General features: G+C 37.2%; 1 protein-coding gene across 1 annotated transcript in view; it reads right to left on the minus strand.

The window, feature by feature from the left end:
* MAP4K4 (mitogen-activated protein kinase kinase kinase kinase 4) overlaps positions 1-22,133 on the minus strand; it is a 3,343,981-nt gene extending 3,321,848 nt beyond the window's left edge. Inside the window, exons 1-2 of the mRNA XM_044071965.1 lie at positions 21,397-22,133; positions 21,002-21,067 (exon numbers count right to left, since the gene is read on the minus strand). Coding sequence (XP_043927900.1) covers positions 21,002-21,067; positions 21,397-21,453 — 123 coding nt within the window. The 5' untranslated portion in view covers positions 21,454-22,133. The remainder of the gene's footprint in view (positions 1-21,001; positions 21,068-21,396) is intronic.
* Positions 22,134-27,998: the final 5,865 nt, after the last annotated feature.

Genomic DNA, 27,998 nt, shown 5'->3' on the forward strand with positions numbered 1-27,998 from the left:
CACGATGTCTGCCCCCATGAGGGCAGACAAGAGTAAAAACAAAATAAAATAAGGAATGGGTACTTATTTTAATGCAAGCAGCTTTTGGAGGTGTAGTAAATCATGACAAGTTAAAAAATATATGTTTTCTTCATCATTTGCCCGTAGTGGTCCTTTAAAATTTAGTTTACAACAAAACATTTTTAAATCCAACAGTGTGTGTCCTAAATTCATCCTTTTGCTAAGAACAAAGTTAAAACCAAGCCCTAAAACAAATAACTGATCAGAAGTAAACGAACAACAAGACAAGTTACACATTTTTTCCTTCAAAAAGTCTGTGTTAGAATCTTCAGTAAAAGCAGTTACTTTTTCTTGTTCCTTGGGGAAGTCTTTCACACATCACCCGTCTCGTTCTGACATAAAACAGGCCTCTTCTGGGGACTCGCTCTGCATTAACTGGAATGCGACCAGAACCATTAATTTCACCCTGCTCATCACCAGAAGTATCAGACATATCATTCATATCTAATACATTCTCAGCAGGAACACCATCAGCCGATTCACTTGAGGAACAGTCAGAAGTCAAACCAGAAATGACATCACCACCTGTCTTAATAACTTCACTAAAGGAAGTAGGAAGACCAGAAGCTCCTTGGTTTCTATAGCGACCCCTAAGTTGGTTCTGTGTCAAAGAAGCCAATAGCCTTTTTAACATCAGAGAAATGGGAAAAGGCAGTATTGTTAGAATATGAATCGGCATCCCATTGTAACTTCTTTAGCTTTCTCTGTATTAAACCCTGCTCAAATTCTTCCATAGAAGAAAGCAAACCAGTAATCTTTGTTTAAAACAGGGTATATTTCTTATAAGCTTCTGCAAAGAAGCTTCTGTCTTAATAATATCACTGCATACCTGCTCAATTAGTTTCTTATTGCGACCAACAAGCAATTTTAACAAGTCAAGCCCCGTTTTAGAAAAAAAGAGACACCAATTCAGAAAAGGAGGACTCAGTTGGAAGTACACCATTAGGGCATTTAAAAAAACGCAGACCCTTGGGTACTACTCCCACTTGTATGCATTTATCAAAGCACTTAGTCTCAACAACCAAAACTCTGTACTTTTTTAGTAGTTTTTCCAACAAAGATAAAAGTCTTTTAGCCTCTTTTTCCACCTCTACATCCCGGTCATTAAACATAGTAGAGGTTAAAGCTAAATTGTAGGCATCAAATGGGTCTGAATCACTGTTTACGTCTGCAGTAATGTCACTAAACGCAATCTTGTTATTCTCAGAATGAAATACTGAAGCAGTCTTATCAATTACTGTCTCCACAGTGTCATCTTCTGAACTAAGTGAAGACAGTTTACTTAAACCAGTCATTCTATAATTACTTGCCATCAAAGTTTCAAGAGTCTTTTGCACGTCTTCCATAATGCACACCAACATGGAAAGCAGATTGGTATCTTGAAAATCAAACGTACCAGGTGAAGGATGAACAGACATCGCCAAAAGTGGGTTCTTGTTCAGGCCAGCCATCCACAGGAAAGACACATCAACTACAGTCCCAAGAATGAAGCAACAGCAAAAACTAAAAAACCAAACCACCAGTCTGACCAAACAATAAAGGAAACCGCCAGCAACTAGCGAAAAATCACAGTTTAATATCGCTTTTGTCTCAAAAGACTTAATCAGAATGAAATAAAATGCACACAACAGCATCCCTTTATATATCAAATCATAATAATCACCTAATAAAACAATCAATTACTTAAAGTGCACTAGCAAAAGGAATCATCGTTTTCTTTCGGCTGTTCCCGTTAGGGGTCGCCACAGCAGATCATCTGTTTCCATTTCTTCCTGTCCTCTGCATCTTGCTCTGTCACACCAACCACCTGCATGTCCTCTCTCACCACATCCATAAACCTTATCTTAGGCCTTCCTCTTTTCCTGTTACCTGGTAGCTTCATCCTTAGCATCTTTTTCCCAATATACTCAGCATCCTTCCTCAGCACATGTCCTATATTGATCTACCCTGTTTGAATAGGACACTTTCCATCGATGGTGTATACAACTGCAATACTAGTGTCATAGTTTATCTTGCTGTTTGTTCTGTGTGCAATGAATTTTATGTTGGTATATCCACACGACCACTTAGTATAAGAATTAGAGAGCACTATTATTGTATCAGAACTAAGAAAATCAGCATTGCTCTATTTAAACATTCCATTACATGTAGTGGTTTTAAAAAGTTTCTGTTTTGGAACATGTAGTTATAAATATAAGGGGGGGGGGTCTTATAAGGACCAATGTAAGGGGGTATCCTGTAAGGACCAACTGGAACAAAGAGAAACTATGTGGCAGCTCAGGTTAGGGGGTGACAAAAAACGTGGTATTAATGACTCCGTGAATATTAAATGTTTTCTGAAAAGTAGAAGACTGAAGATTTTCAACTGAACTGTTATTAGATGTGTGCCTTTAAATGACTGTATTCCTTTTGCTAGTGCAAACAGCTAACAGAAACTTTTTAAAACCACTACATGTAATGGAATGTTTAAATAGAGCATTGCTGATGTTCTTAGTTCTGATACAATAAGTGGTCGTGTGGACATACCTACATAAATTCATTGCACACAGAACACACAGCAAGATAGACTATGACACTAGTATTGCAGTTGCATACACCATCAATGGAAAGTGTCCTGTTCAAACAGGGTAGATCAATACAGGATCCCTCTAAAATAAAGTGACATACATCCCCTTACAGTGTCTGCTGTTGTCAGGGGTACTTTTATATATGGAGCCAAACTGTAAGCATTTTTTTAAACAATCAGTTTTTGTGATATACAAAATTAGGTCCATCACCTACAACTTGTATTAATTTGCTATTTCCACACAAGATGTTCCAGTTTAGTAATAATAGACCTGATGTTAAATGCATCAACAGACATATCCAAAATAAAAGTAGTACCAACAGTATTTGTGCTAAATCGGAGGGGTAACCTCTAACCAAAAACACTCTGTATAAAGCTGACTTCTGATTCAAAATCAGCTTCTTCAGAAAATTATTAGAATTAAAAGAGCACTATTATTGTATTAGAACTAAGAATATCAACAATGTTCTATTTAAACGTCCCATTACATGCAGTGGTTTTAAATAGTTGTTTCGGAACATGAAGTTAGAAATATAGGAGGGGGTTGTAGGATGGAAATGGAGACTTTCGTACCCAGCAGGAGTTAACTGTATAGGATTGTTACTCCCTATTAAGTCATTTTTGAAAAGACAATGCTAGCTGGCCTCTTGCTGTTCCTAGCATTTATTAGGCAATATTTTCATCAACAAAATTCTGATAACAGCAGCAGCATAACCAATAAAAGACATCTGTTTAAAAAATAAAATAAATAAATAAATAAATAAATAAATAAAGGTCAATACCGTAATAAGACTATCAAAATTGTTTTAAAGAACTGCTGCTATATTGGAGATATAAACATCACTATTAGCACACATGTACGACTCATCAAAACCAATAAATAAAAGTGTCATATGTATCCATAGAAATAAAAATCTTTACTAACACTTGGTGGTGGTGCTGCGGTAGCGTTGTCGTCTCACAGTAAGACGCTGTCCGGTTCGATTCTCAGCTAGAGCGTCTTCTGCGTGGAGACATGCGTGAATGGGCGTACCTTCGTTGAAGGTTGTGCGTCAGGGCTGATAACTCGGCACGTAAAAATCAACTACCAATCATTAGCGGACCGGAGTTCCGCTGTGGCGACCCCTAACCGGGAAAAGCCAAAAGACGCAACAACTAACACTCAATTTAAAAACCAATAACACAGTTATAAGAATTAAATTTAAAAAAAAAAAAAAGTCACACGATAGTGGATAAAATAGAATTTATTATGCAGTGAAAAATCAAAGTTATGCTAGATGACACGTAACAGTGCTATACAGACCATCCTTTTTCATTCAACAAAAACACGATTTGTACAAGTTTGCAAAAAGCATTCTGCATTGCTACAATACTGAAAAGTTCGAGAAATGATACACTGGGTTGTATTTCACTGCTGAAACCAGAGAAGAAATGTAAAGCCTTGCTGATGAACAGGTCGCCAGTGGAGCTAACATTTGAAAGTTAAGACTATGAGCCAATGAGCTAACGTTTGAAAGTTAGACTGTGAGCCAATAAAGCAACAACCAGAGTGATAAATTTCTTTACTTAAGAATGAGGGACAAAGCAAAAAATAAATAAATAAATAATAAAAATAATAATAAACATTTCTTTAAACATTACCACTTGTCAATTTGAAGTCAACAGGTTTTACATCCATATGCATTTTCTGAAGGAGTGTGAAACTCTAGGCATTACTGACAGGCAAGACAAAAATGGACATTCTGCAAAATAAGGGACAGTTGAGAGCAACGACTGTGATTAAGCAGCCTACTTATTCTGCTGCTCTTCCAGCTTGCAGTGTATGGCGAGACACTAGTGCTAGTAGTCCTTTTTACAAATCTGAACATGGTTCCGCAACAAAAATCTTACCAGTACTTTAGCTATCTTTACAGCTTTATAAGTCTCATGACTGCAGTGCAGAACTTCCAGCAATGCATTTGACTCACTTTAAAGAGGAACTTCTGACATTCATAGGATCATAGAAAGTTTGGCCCCGAGGCCCTTAGAAGCCTAGCCAAGAATTTAGCCCATGTTTCGACAAGTCAGCACCCAATGCCCATGGAAATCAAATTTCCCTCAAAGGCCAGATTCGAACTCTGTATTTTTTGTACTTGAGGTAAACACCTTAACCATTATGCTAGTCTAAACTTTAATACTAGGCTAGCCACCCTTGGGGACCATTTTAATCTTAACCAATTACCCCAGGTGTGAATCAAACACCTTAACCATTATGCCAATAGAAGTAATCACAGGATAATTACCATGAGAGAAAAGTTTAACAAAAGAACACCAAGGATTGGATCGATAACTGAATGAAGCAATTCAGGACCTTTCATTGGTTCAGTGTTTTGCTGTAAATAAACCAATGGTATAGCATAAACAGTATCTGTTATCACTCAAAGCGAAGCAGCTACTGCATTATGAACTGCAGCAGAAGAGAGGCATGGCTACATTTTGTAATAACGTTCATTGGCGCTTAATTTTATTTCACCATTCATCAACAGTTTTGTATTTTATTTTTACAATAACTATCTTGTTACCTGTTGGGCCCAAGTCATTGCATGAAAAGGATCTTTGGACCAGTGTACTTAACCATTTAACAGATGCAGACAAATAAACCCTAGTCAGCACAGGAACAGCGTACTTTCCACACCAATGCACACAAAAGCTTCCTTTACAACCACTTAATTTATTGTAAATCCAATAAAGATGAGCAGTTTCTTCTTACTTCCCATTAAACTTCATCAGATTGAAACGTGTGTGTGTGTGTGTGTGTGTGTGTGTGTGTGTGGAAAGTACGCTGTTCCTGTGCTGACTGTATGCAAACCAACAAACAAACCCTACTCTACAAAGTTTTTGTACGCATTTGCCAGATGTAAATAAAATAGCACAACTGGAAGCTATGGAACCAGGAATTCTTTGTATTCCATATTGAAGGCTAAACAAATGATCCATAAAAAGGTACAGCATGCCACATTTCTGCATACCAAATGTTAAGTTTTTGAGGTATTTAACATTTTACCTTTCAATAAGGTGAAAAATAGCAGGAATATGGGATACATTCAGGAATTCTGTCAGCATAGGAAAACTGCTACTCATCATTTGTACATTACAAGAAACAAAGGCTCAACTGAATTTCTATATGAATTATGTTAGCAAGCTTTAAGAAGTGGCCAGTTACTGAACTTAGTAAGCTGCACTGTTCAGTGATGGGGCAGACTATTTATAAATGTAAAAATCAAACAAGGGAACACTTTTATGAGCAAACTTGGCCTTGTCTAAAGCTCAGAATGTACACAGAGCGACAGAAATTGGTAATATATAGCAGGGTTGCCTCCTGTCCTTCTTAACGTAGAAGGGTCCCTAATTTGGCAGTTGTACCCTGCAAGAAACATGGAAAATTGCAATCCAGGAGGACTCGCACACATCAGTTAAACTGACTTACTCTCCAATACCAAATCTGGCCTCCAGTGGGACAAATGGTCCAAAACAAACCCCATAAGAAAATAATGGATTAGAGTGCTCTCACCCCTGAAGTAACAAATGAGCTGAAAGGAAGACAAGCACTACACAAGTCCTCTTAAGGACTACAAATCATAGCTACAGCAAGTGCTGCAAAGCTGTAATACCATAAAAAATTAAACTATAGAGTTTCAAGAAAAAAAGGAAAGACTGGGCATAGATTGGTTTCACTCCAGAAAAGCAGTATGTATAGATTACTTCAAGTCCCACGACGTGATTAACTTAACAGTACTAGTATCCAGGGAAGTGTAATTAAGGCAGTGTTTAACACAAGGCATATATGATGTTGTCTTATCAGACAATGGTCCACAAAATATGATCCAAGAGTTTAATGAAGTCAATAAAATTAATTTATTGTAATGTAAAGCCTTGCTGATGAACAGGTAGCCAGTGGAGCTAACATTTGAAAGTTACAAGGTGCAGTCCAACAGAGCATGGAAACTTTTTTCACAGGAGGCCCAGGGAGAAAAGGTCCACACTTCCAATAATACATTAAAGCGCCACAAAAACAAACAAAATTCATGAAACAGAATCCTAGAAGTACCACAATCTGTGGTGCTCATTGATAACCTGCATATTATCGATCGTATTTAGTCATAAAATACCAGGATCTGCAAGCAGAAACAATAGCAATGTTGAGGATACCCAGATAGTTCCAAGTGTAGTAGGAGCAACAGGTGTTGAGTCTACAATCATTTAGATATGCCAATACATGCAACTCCATACGAATTGCTGGAGATGTCATTACTGGGCACATTGCAGGTACTGCGAAGAAGCAATACTAATTTCACGAACTTTGACTTAGGAATGGGGTCCATTCCAGTCATGGTATGAGAAACTCAAAATATTTGAAGAAATTAAAAAGGGGAACAGCAGAATATAAAGGTGAAACCAGTTTCTGGAGAATGCTAGCAGTTTTATTTATGGGGACATAACATAACGTATTTAGGAGTATGGATTAAAAATTACTCTGGTGTGGTAGCTAAGGATATAGGAGAAGACACTAAACAAAAGATAGTACAAAAACTGAGAAAAATAAAAGCTTTATTATAAGGATATGGACAGTAAGATACAAGCAGTTAAAATGTTTTTAGTCCCATCAATCTTACAAACAGGTCAGACATTTTTAAATCAGCCAGAGGAGAAGTTATGGACAGCAATTAGTAAGGAGCTGAAGGACTTTATCTGAGAGGGGAAGACACCAAAGGTCAAGGGGGACAAGCTGATTCTTCCAGCAGAACAGGGCAGATTGGGATAACCTGGACTTGAACAGCCATTTCACAGCTACACAGTTAAGGCTCCTATACATAGAACAAGCAGAAAACTAATCACTCAAAGTGGAAAGTGAAGATGATGAAACAGGGGAGTGGCTTAAGAAACGAGAGATTGGGATTTTGGATGCAGACCTTTAACAGACAATAGGGGGCTGGAATTTATTGATGAAAACTGGCAAAGGAACCAAGGTATTGGGAGCAAATAACTAGAGAGGGTAAGATGATAAATTCTTGGCTTCTTCCCATTCTATTTGGGCTGCAAGTTAGAGATGGATATCAATCCATGATAGGGAAGGCAGAGTATAGGAAAAGAGAAGGATCCCAATCGAAAGACCATCACTGGTTCAGTTTTTAGTAGAAACTAGAAAAGAAGATGCCATTAAAAAAGGAACAATTAGTAGAACATATAAAATATTGCATTATGAGATTAAGAGGAGACTAGAAAGGACTGGGAAGTGAGACTGGATAAGCAATTCAGAAAAAAACAAAACAATGGGAGATATATACACGTCTCCCAAATATGCAATAAAATCTAGAAGATTTAGGACTTTTGCTTGGCAAAGTTTACATAGCTATTTTTATACCCCAAGTAGACTCCAGAGAAGTTTTCCTCGAGTAGACAGCAAATGTTGGAGGTGTGACAGGGAAGAAAAAAGTAATTGGGAACACATTTTCTGGGAGCGTGGTGAGCTGGTGGACTTTAAGGACTCCCTGCAAGATGCACTGTCAGAGATGCTGAGTAGGCAGATTGGTGTGATGAGGGAGATGATTTTTCTGAGCTATGACACAAAATCTGAACTACCTAGACATAGTAAGACTTGCTGTGTCTAATTATGATGGCTGCTAAAAACGCAATTACTAGAAAATGGAAATCTAAACCAACTATACTAGAAGCAGTGAATATAGCAGTGAATATAGTAACACAAATAAAACAACTGGAACGGAGATCTTTATAAAATGATAGGAGCAAACTACATAGAAAAAAAAGAGCAAATGTGGGTGCAATACATACGGAGGGAATGATGTTTAAAAGCAGACAGGACTTAAATGAGCTATGTACTGTTTGACTGAAAATGATTGGGTAGATTTATAAGTGATGTATGCTTGCAAATGGGAGTCTGGCAGTATGGTTTGTGATGTAAAATGCTTGCAAGTAGGATTAAGTCTGGGTGGTTTATCTTTTATACAGTAACCTCTCAATTAACCAGAACTGAAGCAACCAGCAATAAATAAATCGAAGAAACAGTACAATTTTCATGTGTTACACTTGTCACCCCCCCCCCCCCCAGAAACATACCTTATGTTTTTAGAGTTTTAGAAAGGAAGATAGGAATACATTCCCTCCCTACCACCCTGAGAACAAGTCAAACCAAACAAATAGTATAGGGTACAGTATTAGTCAGGCCTATTTTTAATAGATGCTCTCAAGCAATCAGAAACTACAGTTATCCGACATCTATGAATCCCCATGGGTGCTGGTTAACTGAGATATAAATGCATGATTGCATATGATGGTTTAATAAAGATATTTCTTGTTAAAAAGTAGGAATTGAATAATTTATCTAATACTGCTTAGGTTATACTACATACAGCAATATATGTTAAGTATAAATATTTATAAAATTGTTCTTCTTCTTTCGGCTTTTCCTGGTTAGGTGTCGCCACAGCAGAACTTCGGTCCGCTAATGATTGGCAGTAGATTTTTATGGTGCCGAGGTGCCAGCTTGACACCCAACCTTCAACAAAGGCACGCCCATTTACGCATGTCTTTCGAACGCCACTCGACCGCGGTGAGAACATGCAGACTCCACCCAGAAGGCACTCCGAGAATCTAACGAGAGAACCTCTTGATGCAAGGCGACAACGCTACCGCTGCACCACCGCGGCTTCTATAAGTGTGAGCTTACATTATATAAACGTAAATTTGCATATGTCACAAGTGATAATTCAATAAAGGTGTTTATACAACAAGAGAATGCTAGCAGTTTTAAAAATTAAATGCATTCAAATTTAAAAACAATTAATTTCAAGTGAGTTGGAGTATAGAAACAATTACTAATGGATATAATTAATTTACAAAACATTTTTATTATGTATGACTTTCTTACAGAAGACTTTGATTATCCCAACAGGCTTACGTATTGCCAAGATAAGTGAGGAGGTCCAAGACAGAAAGTAAATGGAAGAAGTTGGGACTATCCTGGTATGTTAAAAGAAACATCTGAGAGTCTTTTGGGTGGGTTTTCAACTGTGTTTTGAAGAAAAGGCCATCATGGAGCCTTATGCTTACAAGGAGAGGGTTCCATATTCTACAGATTGGGTTCCCATACAAGACTTTCCCTGCTGAATTGTAAGATTTGTGTATGTTTAAGGATTTGTATGTGGACTGCAGGCTTCGCATTTGTATGTATAGTATGAGGATATTTTTTACACTCTACATGCAATGATTTTATAGACTAGACTGTGTGCCATAAGTGAGTGTAGCCGATTTACTGAGGTAGTTCCAGCAATATGAGGTTTTTGGGGAGCTTCACAACAAGACCCAAGGGGAAGGTTTAAAGTGAATTCTGCAATTTTACTGTAGCATTGTATTTATTTAGTAGAGATGGAGAGCAGATTAGCAAATACGGAAGAGTCAAAGTAGTGCTGAAGTATGTAGGCAAAAGCTACAGTTTTTCTGTTGTCTTCAGTGAGAATTGATGTGGTATAGTAGTGCCTCATGTTTGAGGAGTCATTTCTACTACTTTTCTTACTACTACTTGCATGTAGAAATCAAATTTTAGATCAGTCACCTAGAGTAGCTTGGCGTTAATAACCCACTAAATCTTTGAATGTTGTTTAGGGAAGTAAATTGTTAGGTCTGGCTTAGTAATATCGTGCGATTTGGGAATGAAGGAGCAATTTGGCCTTTTGGGTATTTAGCATGAGATGAGAGTTAAGTCAAGACTCGGAGGAAAATGATTCTTGAGCTTTGTTTGCAAAGAGTTAAAGATTTTTTAATACAGATGTGTGTTGAGTCTTCGGCATTTTGTACCAACATAACACAACTAGAAGCTATCTGGTCAAAAAGGCCCCAAACCTGAATGCTGGTGTATCCTTATTGCAAACGTTAAAAGGAGGAGAGTACTTTGGGCTACCATCTGACAAGCTTGGTGTCTGGTTGAAAGACAGCTACAGAACCAATGCAAGGCTCCGTTTGAGTGGCTAAGGTTTTAGTTTTTAAAAGGAGTATACAGAGGCTGACAGTAGTTATGAAGTACCTTTTATATAGTGTTGTGATTGTTCTGAAGCAGAGCTGTATAGAGGAGAAAATTTCACTGTTTAAGAAATATTTGAACAATTTTATATGGACACATTTCTAAAGCATTTCTGAAAGACAGCAATTACATGACATTGTTCTACAGAGCTACAATCTTTACATAGTGGTATGATATAAGATCTTTTCCACATGCCTGGAATGTACTGCTCCTGGACTGACCCATCAAGTAGAACGGAAAATGGGTACACTATAGCTTCTGCAAAAATTTTAAGGTACTCTGCTTAGAAGGCTGTCTGTAGCCAGAGATGTAGGTTAAAATTTGGGAGCAGTTTTTTTTTTTTTTTTTTTTTTATTATTATTGTGTCTGTGAGAATTTATTTCAGGGTGAAGCTGGTGTTGGGAGAAGTAGGGTACACACTGTAGGTCTGATCAGTGGTGGTGGTGTTACTTCAGCAGCCTCATTAACAGTAACAGCTTCAGAAGGTTAGGGGAGGAGTTGGCAGTTTGGTACTACCCAGGTGAAGCAATTTGTTCATTCACTGAATTTACAGAAGTATTTTGGTTGGTTTGGGTTGGACTTTTGCAGTGCAAGGAAGTATTTTCTTTTGGTTAAGTTACTTTCTTCTTTATTGACATTTCAAAGTTGTTTGTGAAGGTTTGGTGGCTCTTATTTCATGTTTTAACCACGCGGACCATGCTTTATTGTCATTTCTTAGGAGAACTTTGGTTAAATGTGTAAGCCACAGGGTAGGGTGCAATTTCACTCGGGAGGAAATCTGTTTATGCTAAGAAAACTGTAGTGTTGCGTCATCAAGTGGAAGGCAGTCTAGGGGATTCCAACTGCATGACTTTAAGGCCTCTACAAAAGTACTTCATGAACCGTCTTCTATACACTGTCAAAATGGTGTTTTGGAATGGATAAGAGGTGTTTACTGGCACAGGGTGGGATGTGATCACTAATGGTGTCTGGGAACATCTGATGCAATTTTAATGCGATCAGATATTAGTAGCCACTCTAAAGTGTCTTCGTATTGTTTTGTCTCGTGGGAGTGCTGCCAACTTGTGTGAAGGCATATAGGTTTATGGAGAGCTGAGGACCATCTCTGACTGCAGAATTCCAGGGATTATAGGTTTTTGGGGGATACTGCTGGCTATGCAGAATGGAACATCTTCAACAGTGGGGAATGCACATGGTAAAGAGGCAGATGCTTTTGCAAGTATTTAGTTTAAGGAAGGTAATGAGCAGTTCAGAGTTATTAAACTGGGTGGCTACACTGCAAGTAGGGGTTAACTGTAGTTAACTGTCTGTTTTGCACTTTCTCCTGTGTACAGCATACTATGAAAATGATAGGAATGTATTGAAGATTTTACCATGTCTCAATTACTGAGAGAGGAGATGTGTGATGTGAAACCCTGCATGAAGAACATGAAGGACTTTTACTTTACAAGAAGCGTATGCAAAAATGTTGAGTTTTAGTTAGACTATTTTATTATGGGTGTTGCCCATGTTTTTCTTCTACACTGAAGTCAATTATGTAAACAGGTGGAATTTTGGTTAGGACCAGAGTTAGAGCGTACATCCCTATAATGAAGGGCTGGGCATGTTGAGGGGCATTTGGTGGGTACCCGTTTATACCTCAGGAGTTAAGCAAAAGAGGTCTTAGGAAAGTATGGGGCTCACCGAGTTATATTAATCTATAGCTGTGGACATCTGGGCAGTTAGAGATAATTTTACAGAAGGAAGGAGAAATTATTACCTATTTGTTCTTCAGTGTTTGAATGATATGCAATAATGGGTGGATTTAGTGGGACTGCGGGGTCAAGGTAAAGGTTGCCGTGATATAACGTTACGGAAAAGACAGATATCGTATTAGGTTTTAAAGCACTGCAATGTGGCTAGGGTTTGTAATTCATGTAATTAACTGGAGGTGTACTATGAGGTTTCTTAAGAATTTATTCTCACCCATAGTTTTAAATGTGTAGTAGAGGTACTGATTTGGAGCAACATATATACTGGGTTAAGGGTGTTACTGTAGTTTGAAGAACTACATCAAAAATTCTAACAAATGGAAAGGTTAGAGGAAGAGTCAGTGGTTGGAAGTAAGCTGGTGAGGAAAGCAGAATTACAGACAGAGCAGTAAACTGTCTCTGGCTGGTGTGCAATGCACAAGTGGAAGCAGTGCTAGAATGTGTGCTAATTAAATACAGCACTCTAGAACCAACATAGAGAAGGTGGAAGGATGCAAATGAGGGCAAGTGTAGTGGGCTTCCCACAAAAAAAACATGTTCTGACAAGATGTTCCCCTAGATGGACAGTCGCTACTTCAGCAATGTTTTTTTGCAGGTTGAACATGTCTCAGCAGAAGACTGTAGTTGAGGGAACCACTTTCACAATGGGAGTTTTCACTCTGTTAAAGCGGAGTCTGCTGAACTGGTAAAATTAGTTTCAACTAAAAGCAGTATAAAAAGCCAAATGTGGTGGGGGTTCTCCAGCTACTTCCAACAGTACAAGAGAGATTAACTGAAGGAAAAGTGTTTACAGTTTTCAAGATACTTCTGCAGTTTCATTTGATTCTTGGTTACTGCCTTATATTAGTTTTTACCAAACAAGTGTCTCTCTCTTACTGCTTATAGAGTTTCTTCATCAGAAGTACAGAACAGCAGCCTGGGGCCCTTTTCCATGTCGGAACTCAACAACATAGATATAGGGAGACATGGGGCACCTGTTGTGTGCAACATGAAAGCTGAGGGTTCTAAACAGCTTAGGAAATTTTATCTGCCAACAGCATGCCTAATGCCTGCAGCAATGCCCAATGCAAATGGGAAACTACAGTTCCGACTCTTCGGATGGGGGGGCAGCTTTAACTTAATTTTCACTATAGCTGTATGCAGTAGAAAATGATTGCTGTGGCCTACATAAAACCTCCAGTTATCAACAGATAATGCGACTAACATTTAGTACATCAGTGGTACTGGTTCATATGTTCACAACTTTTACCTTCAATGGGGATCTTTCAACAAAATGTCTGGAAAATAATTTAATCCATTTATCCGTTTGCAAAGTGTATTCATTTATTGCTTTATGCAGATACTCAAATCTTACTCCACTACTGAGCACTTTATACAGCTTGTAATCATTTAAACTCTTGAACCAAAACCACCAAGCAGTATTCACGATGAACGACCCCAAGCCACTTTCTTCAACTTTATACCCTGGCTAGCCTAAACAGTTGTCCATGTGGATCAGTGCTCTGCCCACACACACACACACACACATTATATATATATATATATATATATATATATATATATATATATATATATATATATATATATATATATATATATATATATATATATTATATATATATTTATTTATTTGTGTGTGTGTGTGTAAAAAAATTCAAAATACAACTGCTTTAAAATTACTGATGCTTTATGCAACTACACTGAATGAGAATGTGTGCTTAAGTGGCCAAAACGCTTACACAGTTCTTTGATAATGCTAAACAAATAGTTTTAAATGCCCCTATTTTACGTAGCTATAATTCTTTGATGGTGCTGAATAGCTGTCCTATTTTATGTAGCCTTTGCCATCCTTAAGTGTTTTCTATATTACTGTAATTGCAGTTTTATTAAACGCCACTCACAGAAAATGCTTTATTTAGACAATTTTTATACACATCATTCTAGTTTTATACAACATGAAGTTTTAACCACTAGTGTAACTTTAAATGCAGACTTAAGTACTTTCATTAGATGCTTTTCACAATTACTAAAACATACTGGTATGAATGATTCTTTTGGATGGTGTTTCTAAATTGTTGCCAATTAATGTTGATTTAATATAATGCTAAATGCTACATTTATTGGAAAAGTGGGTTTATTTTTTTATGTTTTAACAATGGAAATCTAGCAGCTGAATAACAATAGTCCTAAGAACATCTAAATGAGTTAACCTAAAGAAAGAAAATCACACAGGGTGTTAGACACCTCATCAGAATATTTGAAAATGACAAGTATTGCCTCTCAGGGCTTGGTGCTATGACCTCTCCTTTTTGCTGTTACGTTTCAGAACTCCAAGAAGTGAGCCAAGACCCCTGGTTAAAGTCTTCAAGCGACTTCAAACCGGCTGCAATTAACTCCCTCCAACTTCCAAACCTTCCAACGTGAACTCTCCCCAGTGAACAATTGTGTACTAAAAAATGCGCTGAAACCAACTTTTAAAAATTGCAGTATCATTACTTTTAGTTAAAACTACCTTCTTCTAATCATGCTACATAGATGACAACACATTGAAATGAAAATTTAGTCAGCATTTCTAGAACTCTTATGCATCATGTGACACAGCCATAGAAAAATCATTTTTATTCAGCACAGCTATTTACAAAAGGGATACCTTCAAAGTCTAAAGAAGTAATCACTCCCTTACACACTTTTTTAAAATACCTTTATTGAATTACACTTGTGACACAGGCAAAGTTAGACTTGTATAAAAATAAATCGAACCGCATTAACCGGTTCAGGTTTACAAACATTATACTGCTACACATCATGTAATCTAACCTTCTCCCCTTTTTTAAGGCAAGAAACATCTTTATTAAACCATCACTTACGACATAAGGAGTCATGTACATAAATACACTCTCAGCTGCAAAACATTATGCATCACTTATAACCTACCTAATCATTTTGAGACATTACATAGCTCATTTATTCCTCCCCTGTATGTATTGTTCCCACAAATCTCATTTTTTTCCTATGTAGTTTGTTCCTACCATTTTCTAAATATCTCAATTCCACTTGTTTTATCTCACTATATTCAGTACTTCTAGTATAGTTGGTTTAGATTTTGGATTTCCATTTTCCAGGAACTGCTTTTTTGGCAGCCAATATAATTAGACACAGCAAGGACTTACCAGGTCTAGGCAATTCCAATTCTGTATCATAGCGCAGAAAAATGATCTCCCTCATCATACCAGTCTGCCCATCCAGCATCTCCGACAATGCATCCCACAGGGAATCTTAAAGTTTACCAACTCACTGTACTACCAGAAAATGTGTTCCCAATTACCTCTTTCCTCACTATCACACCTCAAACATTTGCTGTCTGAGGAAAATTTCTCTGTAATCTACTTGCAGTACAGAAATGTCTATGTAAAACACTTCCAAGCAAAAATCCTAAATCTTCTAGATTTTATCACTCCCTTACACTCGGGTACTGCTCAGACCACTTTCTGAGTACAATGCCCCCTTTAAGAAACAATTCACTAAAAACGTACAAAACACCATTAGAAAGACTTGAAATACTCCCTAACAAAAAGACCAAAGGTCTTAAATACCTTAAACTATCAGAGAGGCTGGAAGCTCTCTTAATTCAGTGCCTTATCTTTTAAGGGGAGCAGATGTCTGTCTCGCTTGCCTTCAACAATCTGCATCTTTGCAAGTCTAATGGTTCTGACAACATTAGAACCAAGGACTTAAAATACTCACCAACAGAAAAACAAAGCACTGGGGAGAAAGTTGTATAACCCAGCATGGAATGTTTCTTAAGTTGGAGGGTAGGGATTCCCAAAGTTTGATCGTCATGACTGAAAAGACACGATCACTGCAGTGCAGCTTATTATGAGAGAAGAAATAAGGAAGAAACTGCAGGTTGTAGTTGTAAGACCAGTGTTTAAAGGACAACAACGGGATTCTATTATTAAACGTTCAACTTCTCTGTCCTTTTTCTTCCTATTTACAATCCTTGTTATGAATAAACAATACACCATTTAAAATATTTTACATCAACTATTTCTCTCCACTAGAACAGTACCTTACCATACCGTGGGCAGTTTCACTTTCAAACAACTTTTATCACGTTCGGGAAAAGCTTGCTGCAGTCTCCAATTCCTTAATGCCATCATGGCCAATGAATACAGGTAGTTTTCTGGCAAATTCCCTCCCCAAACTAACATCACCACAACTGTCCTAAAACCCCACCCATGCTTTCATGTCACAGCTCCCTGGTCCTTCCCCTACCCATAAAGTGAGTAAGGCTAGAACAAGTACATGAGTCAACTATCCTGCTGTACGCTGTCAATCACTGCAGGCAACAGCTCAAATTCCCCTGCTGTAAGCAGTCAATCACTGCAGGTAACAGCTCAAATTCCCCTTAGCACTTTTGACAGCTAGGAAAGTTAAGTGTGAAGGGGAATGGGAGAGGAGTTTAAGTAGTACAATTCAGGCTTCAAAAAAGACTGCAATTTAGCCATTTTAATAGAAGCAGCAGTAAAAAGCACTTTTGAAAGTCTGTCATGTGACATTTTGCACTGTGTTTTCAGTAGTCATTCAATGGCATGAAATGTTACTTAAAACTAACTGAATGAAAGACAGCAGTGTATGCATGTAAAGTCAATACAGTAACACCAGATGTATTTTTTTCACTGACAAGCACTGCACTGTGGGATACCTAGAGGCAGACTAAACAATTAGGATCACTTCAAGATGCTAGACCCGATGTGGTCAGACTTAAAGTTACATATAAAAATATTTAGAAACCTGTAAATAGTCCCAAAGTGGGGTTAAAATGAAGGAAACACCAAACCATGATGGAATAACACTGAGTCTGTGGATGTGGTTCTCCTTTAAACAAGTCACACAACAGGCATGAACTTCTCAAACCAAAAAGACACCAATTTATGTGGCACAATTTTTCCAGTGGAAGTATTCAAATTTTAGTTCTCAAAAATATTTGCAGTTTGGTTTTCTAAAGGGTAAAGGTACCAAAACTGTCAAGTCATCTTTTATGAGGCCTTGAGAACTACCATTACCCATGCTGTGCCAACTGTTTGCATTTGTTTTAAAAATTACATCCATCTTTCAAAAAGTACACTACCGCTAACAAAGAAACCAAAAACTTAACATTCAAACACTAAGCTTTCAGAAAAAAATGCTCTGAACAAATTTTCTACACTTTGTATATGTATATTACATCACAATGGGTTCCACCAGAAAACATGGCCAGCAGACTACTGAAACTAACTCAGGCAAAAAAAAAAATATATATATATATATATATATATATATATATATATATATATTTCAGTAAGTTATCAATATAAACACTATAAAATATGTACAGAGTATTACAAGATGTACAAAAACTGACACCTGGAGAGGCTAATCTATAACTCAGTGAAGGAAAAAAGTTCCCCATAAATACAAATTGTGTAACAATAAATGATACAGTCCCTCAAAGTGTAAAATATGGATGTAGCCATGGAAAAATCCAAAAATTACAGCTTGGTGTCCATTCAAGTCAGCCTGTTCAGTTTCCAGTGATTCACAAGGAAATTATTCATAAATAATGTACTAATCTTTCACAAAAAAAAAAAAGCAACATACTTCGATGGACTGCGTTTTGAAAGGTTGATGTTTAGAATTTAAAACAAGTTTCTTGTTCAATTCAAAACAATAGTGGAACTTGCACAAATCAATTTCTGAGCTTGTTCTACATACAAATTAAATAAAACTTGCTCCTACATTTGAGTTTAATTCACCAATTTCACCACTTTTTCTACTTCTGAAAATGCGAGAGAGTCTGCCATTAAAATGATCGTTCTTCAAACTAAAACTACTAAGCTTTCTAGTTGTTATACTTCACAACCCGCATCCAAATGCTACCTTTACAATGATAAGTTAGTCCACCTTCCAGTTTCTGCATTCCAGAACCCACCTCCTACCTGACCCCATTCCTCAAGCCAATGGCCAACCTCTGGTTGAAAACCACTCCAAGAAGTGAAAACTCCTTTTGACATGCCTTGTTCAGAACTTCCTCCCTGCATTAAACAAAATCTAGAAACAGTTCCTTCACCTAGTTAACTTGAAGCTCATGGCCCAAACACAAAACAAGACCCTATACTTCTGAATCCAACATAACATTTTAATGTCAGACATCCTAGTCTACTGTATAAACATTATATTATGCCACATCTTAACTTGCAGGCATTAAAATGAGGAATTCTCCTTGGATAGTTGACAGCTTTAAACTTAATGTAGGCCCTCCAAATCTTTATCCCAAACATTAGTGTACCTGAAATTTTATTAATTCAACTCAACAGTGATCTCTCTGCAACACATAACTAAGTGAATTATGCCACCAATGGCCCCCTCACATTTGTAGGTTAGGTTGGTCTTTCCACAAAGATTTATTTACAATCAGAATTTGTCCCCTGTATGGTACTATCACACGTAAGTTACAAGTGTGGGACTTTTACCTAGTATTCTCCACTGTAAAAAGGACTACAACTCCGCTGGACATGCTGGTCATCAAAACATGTACAGTTACTAAAACACAAATCTCACATTAAAGATATTAAAGAACCAGGGGAAAAATAAATTGGCCATAAAATTAATGTATATGTGGTGAAGAACTACAGGTCAGTTCCAAAGCAGAGCATGAGCTAAGTAATCCATTTTCAGTAAAACTACTTACGTAGAAAGCACTCTGCTGCAGTTTAGGGAAACAGATAATTAACATTTTTGCACTGCAACAGCACATGCTGCATTTGTGAAGCTAGGATAATGTACAAAGCATAACCATCCAGACTTCAAATGCCAAGAAGAAATAACTGCTGACAAACTACAAATACACTTTCCATCAAGAATTCCCTGACCTACAGACGACAAATGCTGCTTAGTTACTTACGATGGCAGTTTTCATAACTTGGGAAGAGAGAGGCTGCATCCCTTACCAAAAGACTATTAAGTCAGGCAAAATACACCATAATTTAGCATTTACAACTTAAAGCAGGATTTCTTCATAAAACAGGAATTGTCCCAGACAGCTTTAAGACTTTATGTGCAACTTGCTGATAGCCAAACAAAAACACCATGACATCCACTCAATTACCTTACAGTGAAATCCTGAATCACTATAAAACACCAACGTTTGGGTTTTACTGAAGTACTACACAATGGCAAGTTTGTACAGGCAATTTACGTTGTTCACTATATTACTAGGGAAGAGCATTACACAAAGTGAAAGTACAACCTGAAGATATTATTTTGAGCTTTTGTTTGTAATGCTTTTAACACTTTGCAAACTGCACACAACACATGCTACATACAATGCTTTGGAGGATATACCAACGGCCTCAGTTCTTTATGCTGCAAAATAACACCTTATGGATCACTTGTTATTGTTACCTCACACGGTCTTCTAAACCACCACACCTACTGCAAGTACTGATGTGCAGTGACTATGCGGACATAATTTCCTTCACCACTACCACTACCTACTCTCCTGCATTTCAACCTCTTGCCAGTCCTCCATCACCAAGTTCATTCAAACAGACTGTGCAACTACAATGCAATGTGTGTACCAGCAGACTCTGCAACTATAGCAGAATTTGGGTGTCGGTGTGTAATGCATTTCTAAGTATATTACAATGCATACTTAGTATTTTAGCACCATTGCTTTCCATGTAAAAATCACTCAAAAAGGTGTTAAACACATTTAGAAAGATGAAAGCAACACAACCTCACGAGAAAACTTTTAATTTGCAAGCTTCCAAATATAACAAAAATCTTGCTAAAGTATACGTTGGATTTACCAATGCAAAACAATTATTGTTCAAAGCCGTGAAGCAAATCTCAGCGGGTTCCAAGAATAATTCAAAAGCAGATGCAACTAGTTTTGCAACCTAAATGTCAGAAAATATTATCCCGTGAAGATGCAACAGACAGGATATTATAAAAGACTTACTGTAAGCACTCTGTAATAGCTAATCCCTCCCAGTCGCTTCCACGCACTTTGCGCTGTGCAAGTCGGGATAATAAGACATGATGCAGAACCCCCTCCCCCAAAACCTTGAACAACCAAACAGTTAGTGCCCAGATCAGTGCATGAAAACTGGGTGGTGTTCTCCTTTGTACTGTGCATTACTACTTGACAAATGTGTCAATACACACAAACGCAAATCTCAATCAAAAGGCATACATCTACACACAGTGTTGCCAAAACAATGAAATACATCCTTTGTTAGTCTGGTTTAAATGTCTTCTAACAGAAACACGGGGCCAACCAATTCCAAATCAAACTTATTCAAGTCAAATGCCCACTGTATTGACAGTATGCAGCAGCAGAAGCAGTCATTTATATCAGCGTCCTGCAAAGGATTAGGGTTCAAAAAGTGTAGAGATAATCAAAGACCACATTTGTTTTTAACGTTTTACAGCACTAGCAAAACGGGAAATTCGTTATCAATACACACTGGGGGCCATCCTTTAAAGAAGTTTTCTGGAAACACAAACCTTATACACTTGTCCGTAAGTGCCATTGCCAACCACTTCCACCAGTTCAAAAATGCCAGCAGGGTCCTGCAAACAAGAGTAAAAACGGTTAATTTTATTTAACAGATCAAATCATGCTTATGAAACAAAACTTATCAGATAAATGTTTTGGATGCAGCTGTTGCGCCCTATTTGCCATGCACATGCCAATACATACAAACAAAGGAACGCACCCTAGAGTAGCAACATTAAACCAGTACATTACAAACAAGAACAGCATTACACACACAGAAATACCCTGCAAAAGAAAGGTAATGTCTACAACAACTGATCTCTCTCAGTCACCGACTTCCAAACAGGACTGTATTATAGAAAAAAAAAGAAAAACATGGATTAATCTTCTGTACAACACTCACCCGCAGAGAGGAAAGGTCTATATCCACCAGACTTTTTGCTGGAGACTCGTTCGCCATTTTTTGTAAATATACAGAAATTCAAAGTCTTAGCCTTTCTTTCTTCACACCAAACGTATCCAAGCAATATATAGATCCTTCATTTGGGAGGTCAGGGGAAAGGACTGCTGTCGTGATTGCCTCCGGGCCAGTTATCCCCCTTTTTAGCGTTCTCTGACCCTCCTCAAGGAAAGGGATTACACCATGTTGAGCTGGCAGTTCCAACAACTCCTTGTCAAACCCCTTCTTTTTCTTTCTTCTTGTCTTCAGAAGACACAATCACAGGAAACCGGTCAGGCCAGCCGAGCACTCACACACAAGCATGTTTCTTTCACAGCGGCGGGACGAAAACAGCATCAAACAGTGCTGAAAAGATGGGCAGGAAAAGTCTTTTACTGCTTCCTTTCTGCTTCTCTGGCAAAGGGAAAAGGGAACGAGCGGAAACACACAGCAAAGCACTTCTGGGTAAAGTATAGCCGCGGTAGCAGAAACACAGCAGCCTCGCTTTTCAGATGGACAGTAGAAAGAAAGCAGTCGAAGAGTATCAATATTCATCAGGGGTGTGGCCCAGAACAAAAGGCAAATTCGTCTGCTCTTATTACTCATATCCTATCTTTAAAACCCATCCAGCTTTGTTGTGCTGTGTAATGGTGTTTCAAGTAAACGCAGACACTTTCCTAATGTGGAATTTCCTTTTAATGGTCGTTGTCTGTTCGTTTCTCTGAACCCAGTTGATGGTTTACACACACCTGTAGTTCTTGCACCCACTGTGAAAGGAAAATGACGTACGAGAAGAAATAGTGTAAAAATTTACAGTAACAGCCCCCCCTTACCCCACGTTATTGTATTTTTGAACATTTACCAGTACCACGTCTAAAAAGTTTACTAGCGCACCTGATATCATTACACGTGTTGTTACATAATTAATTTGTCAGCTATAAATTTATCTTGTTTTCATAGCTCTCAACCAATCAGCCACAAATCTCAGCAGAATCAGGTACAAAATCCAGAACTAATCAGAAACACTTTAAAAATTTTAACTCGAGACAATGAATACGAGAATGTTAATTAATGTGCATTATCTGAGGTAAAAGTTCATACTCTTAACTATTTATTAAGTTTAACTAATCATCTTTTCTCTAAAGTCACCAGGTGTAGAAGGGAGTAAGAGGGAGAGAACTAAAATGTGACTTGTGAGTCAAAATCAGGGACGGAGGGACGTTCTTGAAAATCAGATGCAATTTAGAGGCATGCAAGTTCTTTCTGTCAGTCATACCCGCTTAACACATTTACACATGCTTGGATTACCACAACATCGTATCGTGGCCACGTTCAGGTGGAGATGTAATTCACAACAAACGCCTTCAGAAAATATTATCAAGCAACCCTGTCCAATTTATCACACATAAAACAACAGCCAAGTAGCACGTTTAGTTAACTTTGTCATTTAAGTAGACGTGCTTCAGTTGATTAGACTTGGTTTCCCTTAGTTAAGCCATGAAACTGTTATATTTTACGTATTTCTTTTTGTATTATTGTTATATTCATTACTAATGTTGTTATTTTTGGGTAGTGTTAATCTGAGAAGGAATTCATGCAGTGAAGGCTTGGAAGAAACGATCAAACATCGTTCATACCTCAGTCTCTTAGAACAAGAAATCTGGACAAAGTAAATTTTACATTTTGTTCTTATTAATTTAGAAAGTAGCTCGAATAAAATGTCCTGCGTAAGCATGCATTTTTTTCTGAAGGATGTGAAATCTGAAACTCAGATGGCATTATTTTGAGACTTCATCAACGATTTGACAGAAAACCGCATATTTTATGAGGAACAGACCAAAAATATGAGGCAAAATATGGACAGTCTGCAAAAATCTGGATAGTTGAGAGGTATGCAGTTAGATTAACCAAGTATCACAGAGATGTTTCATTATGAGATCTTAATGTAAATTATTCATCTAGTGCAAAGTATCCAGCAAAATATAACAGCGCATATGTGCAGACAGTGAGTTAGCTAACTCACTCCACAACAGGCAAATAAATATGTTTGTCATGTACAAAACTGCAAATGTAATATTGATGAGAACAGAACATTTACCTAGTTGGTGAGACAGTAACAGCTCTGTATATGCATATACAGAGAGAAAAAAATAATTTTATGATTAGTGGCGGTCAGAACTATATTTTCAGCACCAGAGTATTTAATGTAGGGTTGCCACCTTTCCAAATGCCCAAAGTGGGACATTTTTTGTAGATTTGTCAGATTTTGAAGGGCAAAACATACCCACGGCCAGTACAAAGGACAGAACTTTACTTTTTGCCATAATAAAAGCTTATTCTTGTAGTATTTGAGTTGCTTATTCTGTTTCTTATAACATTTAGGTGTTTCAGATATAAAATAACTGTTTTATGTAACTATTAAAGAAAATATAGGAAATATTTGTGTCTTAAAATCTCAGGACATTTGCCATTTTTTCAATGTTTTTGCAGTACTCGCAAAGTGGGACTGGTGGTAACCCTAATTTAATGTATTTGATCAGTTTATGTTTCAGTCCTACTGTATTTGTTTAATTTGTTAGCAACAGAGGGGTAGAAAATGTCTGTTTATTTATTTATTTTATTTTTGCTTTTCTAATATTACAGCACTTATATAAGGGTAATGTGGCGTGGGTTAGTGGTATATAAAGGGTATATTAGGCTGGCAAAGGAAACTGAAGTGGGCAGTAGGAGTCCGTGTCCATGTAAATAAAGAATAAATAAGTGAGCTGAAATACAGTATTGAGATACATTGTTGCAGAAATGTAAATTAAAGATGGAGGATTGTTGTTGGAAGAAAACTAGAAGCTGACAGAAGCAGAGGTTTATTTATTTATCTGTTTTTGTCTTTGCTGATCTGGAAAGGCTGACTGGGTAAAGTCTATTTTCAGCAATGGCCAGGAGAGAAAATCTCCAGCAGATACTTTTAAGATATTCATAACAAAACAGTTTTTAATTAAAGCTATTTATTGATTATTTGAATCAAACTACTCCTTTTCTCACTTTCACTTCCAAATGGAGTTACACTGAAATATCTTACGTAGATGTTCATTTAATGAAACATGTTTGTAATAAGAGACTGATTAGTAACATTTTCAGGAAATCTGCCTGTTCAAACAGTCTTTTGCATTATGACAGCTGTCAGCCAGATTTTCAAAAAAGAGGTATTGTTAAAGGACAATTTGTGCCTCTAACTAGAATGGTCTCTGCAGATGAAATTTTTCATAGGGAGGCCAAGACTCTGATTTGTATGTTTGTAGCTAGAGGATATCCTTGTGAACTAGCTGATGATATGTATGTGGAAATTAGTCGGAAAAGGGCCTATGGTTATTACGCACCTTTGCTTACGGTTGGTGCTGGTGATATAACTAATATAGTGAGGGTTGAGGGAAATAATAACAATAGTAAAGAGGATTATTTTTGTCATTTATTGCTACCTATTCCTATTCTTGTTCCTATATTTATCAAATTCTAAAGAAGAATTGGAATATCTTTTCTTGTTGCAATGAATTTAAGGATGTTTTTGAAGATGGTCCTAAGCTAGTTTTTAAAAAAAGGAAAGTGTTTTAAGGAAATTTTAGAAGGTGGTGTTCGAGATGAATTTGTAGGCACCTCTAGAAAAAATGGTACTTACAAGTGTGGTTTTTGCAGTCGATGCAAATATCTTATTGAACAAGAAGGGACCATTGTCGATGGAGTTCATGTATATATAAATTTTTTTTGCAATTGCAACACTATTTGTATAGTATACTTAGCTCTTTGTAAGCAATGTAACTGATTTTATGTGGGTAAGACCAAAAGAAAATTTAAGGATCATGTGTATGAGCACATTTTGGATATCAAGAAGGGTAACAGAAACAGTGCACTTGCGAAACATGTGTCTGAAAACCCTGATCATGAGTTTGGAGTTATGGGGTTAGATGTTGTTACAAAAAGTGTAAGAGGTGGCCCATGGAATGATCTTATTGAATCAAAAGAACTTAGTTGGCAAAGTAGGTTGAATGCCTGTGTGTATCCTGACCTTAATAACACCATATCTATTGTTAGTATTTTGAAGCTTCGTTCCTATGTTTTGTGACTATATAAAAATAAGTTTTAAGTCTGTATTTACTATGATATTGATTAAATGGTTCATATTTCTTTTTATGGAGTTTGTGAATTTTGTTGTGTCTGGCCTCTATTTTTACAATTCACCTTATTGGCTGTTTTTGTCACATGTTGTTTTTTAGGAGGTTTTATATATAGAGGGATTCGTTTTTGTAATGGTGTTTCTGAGGAAGTCTTTTGTTATACCTCGACGAAAGCATAAAAACGTTTTTAATAAATCTGGTTTATTTTACACTGGTGTTCTCTCTGTTCCAACCTGGACTGTCTTCAGTGTTTTGCTTCTCCAGTTTGTTATATAAAGGGTATATTAGGTTGGCAAAGGAAACTAAAGTGGGCAGAAGGAGTCCATGTCCAGTATTATGATACACTGTTGCAGAAATGTAAATTAAAGATGGAGGATTGTTGCTGGAAGGAAGACTAGAAGCTGACAGAAGCAGAGGTTTATTTATTTGTCTGTTTGTCTTTGTTGACTTGGAAAGGCCATCTTGGTAAAATCTATTTTCAGCAATGGCCAGGAGAGAAAATCTCCAGCAGATACTTTTAAGATACTCATAACAAAATATTTTTTTTAAAGATACATTACATAGACAGTTCTTAACAAAACATGTAATAGTGACAATGTGCAAAGATAAGACAGGTATTTCTTCTGTGCTGACATTGCACATAATGTTAAATTCCAAGTATAAACATTTAGTATGTAAACCGTTCATGTGCAATATATGTGACAAGCAGACATTAGATATGACTTATGCAATGTGTAAAGAAGAATTCAGTATAGATTTTATGAATAAATAAAATTGATATAAGGAGTTATAAATTTAATGGGCAGGTGACAGTATCATCTTCATGGGTATGAGTGGAAAATGGGAGAGTGTGAAAGATTTGAGTAGAGAGTATGAAGAGGAGAAATGGAAAATAGAGGAAGAAGTTTAGATTAGCTTTTTTGTTCTATGTTTACAAACACAACAGCACAAATACACACACATACCCTACATATAAGCAGGAAGGCAAGCCACCCACACCCCACCCCCTTATATATATACTAACTCCGAGGTCGCACTAAACAGACAAAGATACTAAACCCACCACTACATACTCTATATTCCCCTTGCACAAACACACACCACATATGTACAAACACCACCACTGTTAACACTTACACACTCACAGTCATACCTACCTACCCTAACCTACACCTAAAACTTCCCAACAAACTCACATACACTCAGATCCTTAACCAAAGCCCTTAAAAAAACAGCACTTACCTGAATCTCCACATATAGCTACACAACAGCTGGCAAACCATATCCTACAGCACACTGCACCTTACAAACACAGCAAATCCCACATACCATGCCACCACAACCGTGAATTTGACACTTCAAATTCGATCAAGTGCAGTTTCACTCAACTGCACTTTCAGCATTTTCGTCTCGAGATACTGAAATTTGAGATTTCAGTATTTTGAGATAGTAAAGTGCTTCTGAAGAGAGACATGACTGAGCTCTTGGACTATGTGTCTCAGTCAGGTATGTCCCTACCTTTAAGCAGCATTTTACCTTGGGTTCCTAAATGAAAGACTAGCACTGGTAGAGTTCGTAGTAGAATCTAGAACAGAAGTGGCCATTAAGAAAGGAATAGTTAGTAGAGCATATACAATATTGCATGATAACTATAAGAATCAATCAGAAGAAGTTAGGAAGAACTGGGTAGAGAGATTGGATAAGCAATTCACAAAGAAACAATGGGGGATATATGTATGTCTCCCAAATATGGAACACAATCTAGAAGTTTAGGATCTTTGCCTGGAAGTCTTTACATAGATATTTTTATACCCCAAGCAAGCTCCAAAGAATCTTTCATCAGGTAGGCAGCAAATGTTGGATATTTGATGGGAAAGAAAGAGGTAACTGGGAACATATTTTCTAGGAGTGTAATGAGTTGACTGACTTTAAAGATTCCTTGCAGACTGCTCTGTTGGCGATGCTGGGTGAAAAAATTGGAGATACTAGGGAAATGACTTTTTGGGCTATGATACAGAGCTGGAATTGCCTAGACATAGTAAGGCCTTGCTGAGTCTAATTATGATGGCTGCCAGAAAAGCAGTAGCCAGAAAATGGAACTAAAAGATTAAACCAACTTTACTAGAAGTAACAAAGATAGTAACATAGATAAAACAACTGGAACTGGGATCTTTAGAAAATGGTAGGAATAAATTACACAGGAAAAATGGGAAATTTGGGACTACAACATGCAGAGGAGGATTGATGGTTAAAAGAAGGAAGGATTCGAATGAGCTATGCAATGGTTGACTTATAATGACTACATATCTTAAAAGTCATGTATAATGCTTGCAGCTACAGTTGTGTTGGCACAGTTTGAAAGGTATAATGTTTGCAACTGAGACTGTGCTGCTAAGATTT

This window comes from Protopterus annectens, chromosome 5.part0 (assembly GCF_019279795.1).
Source record: "Protopterus annectens isolate FY-2018-M chromosome 5.part0, PAN1.0, whole genome shotgun sequence".
Lineage (NCBI taxonomy): Eukaryota > Metazoa > Chordata > Ceratodontiformes > Protopteridae > Protopterus > Protopterus annectens.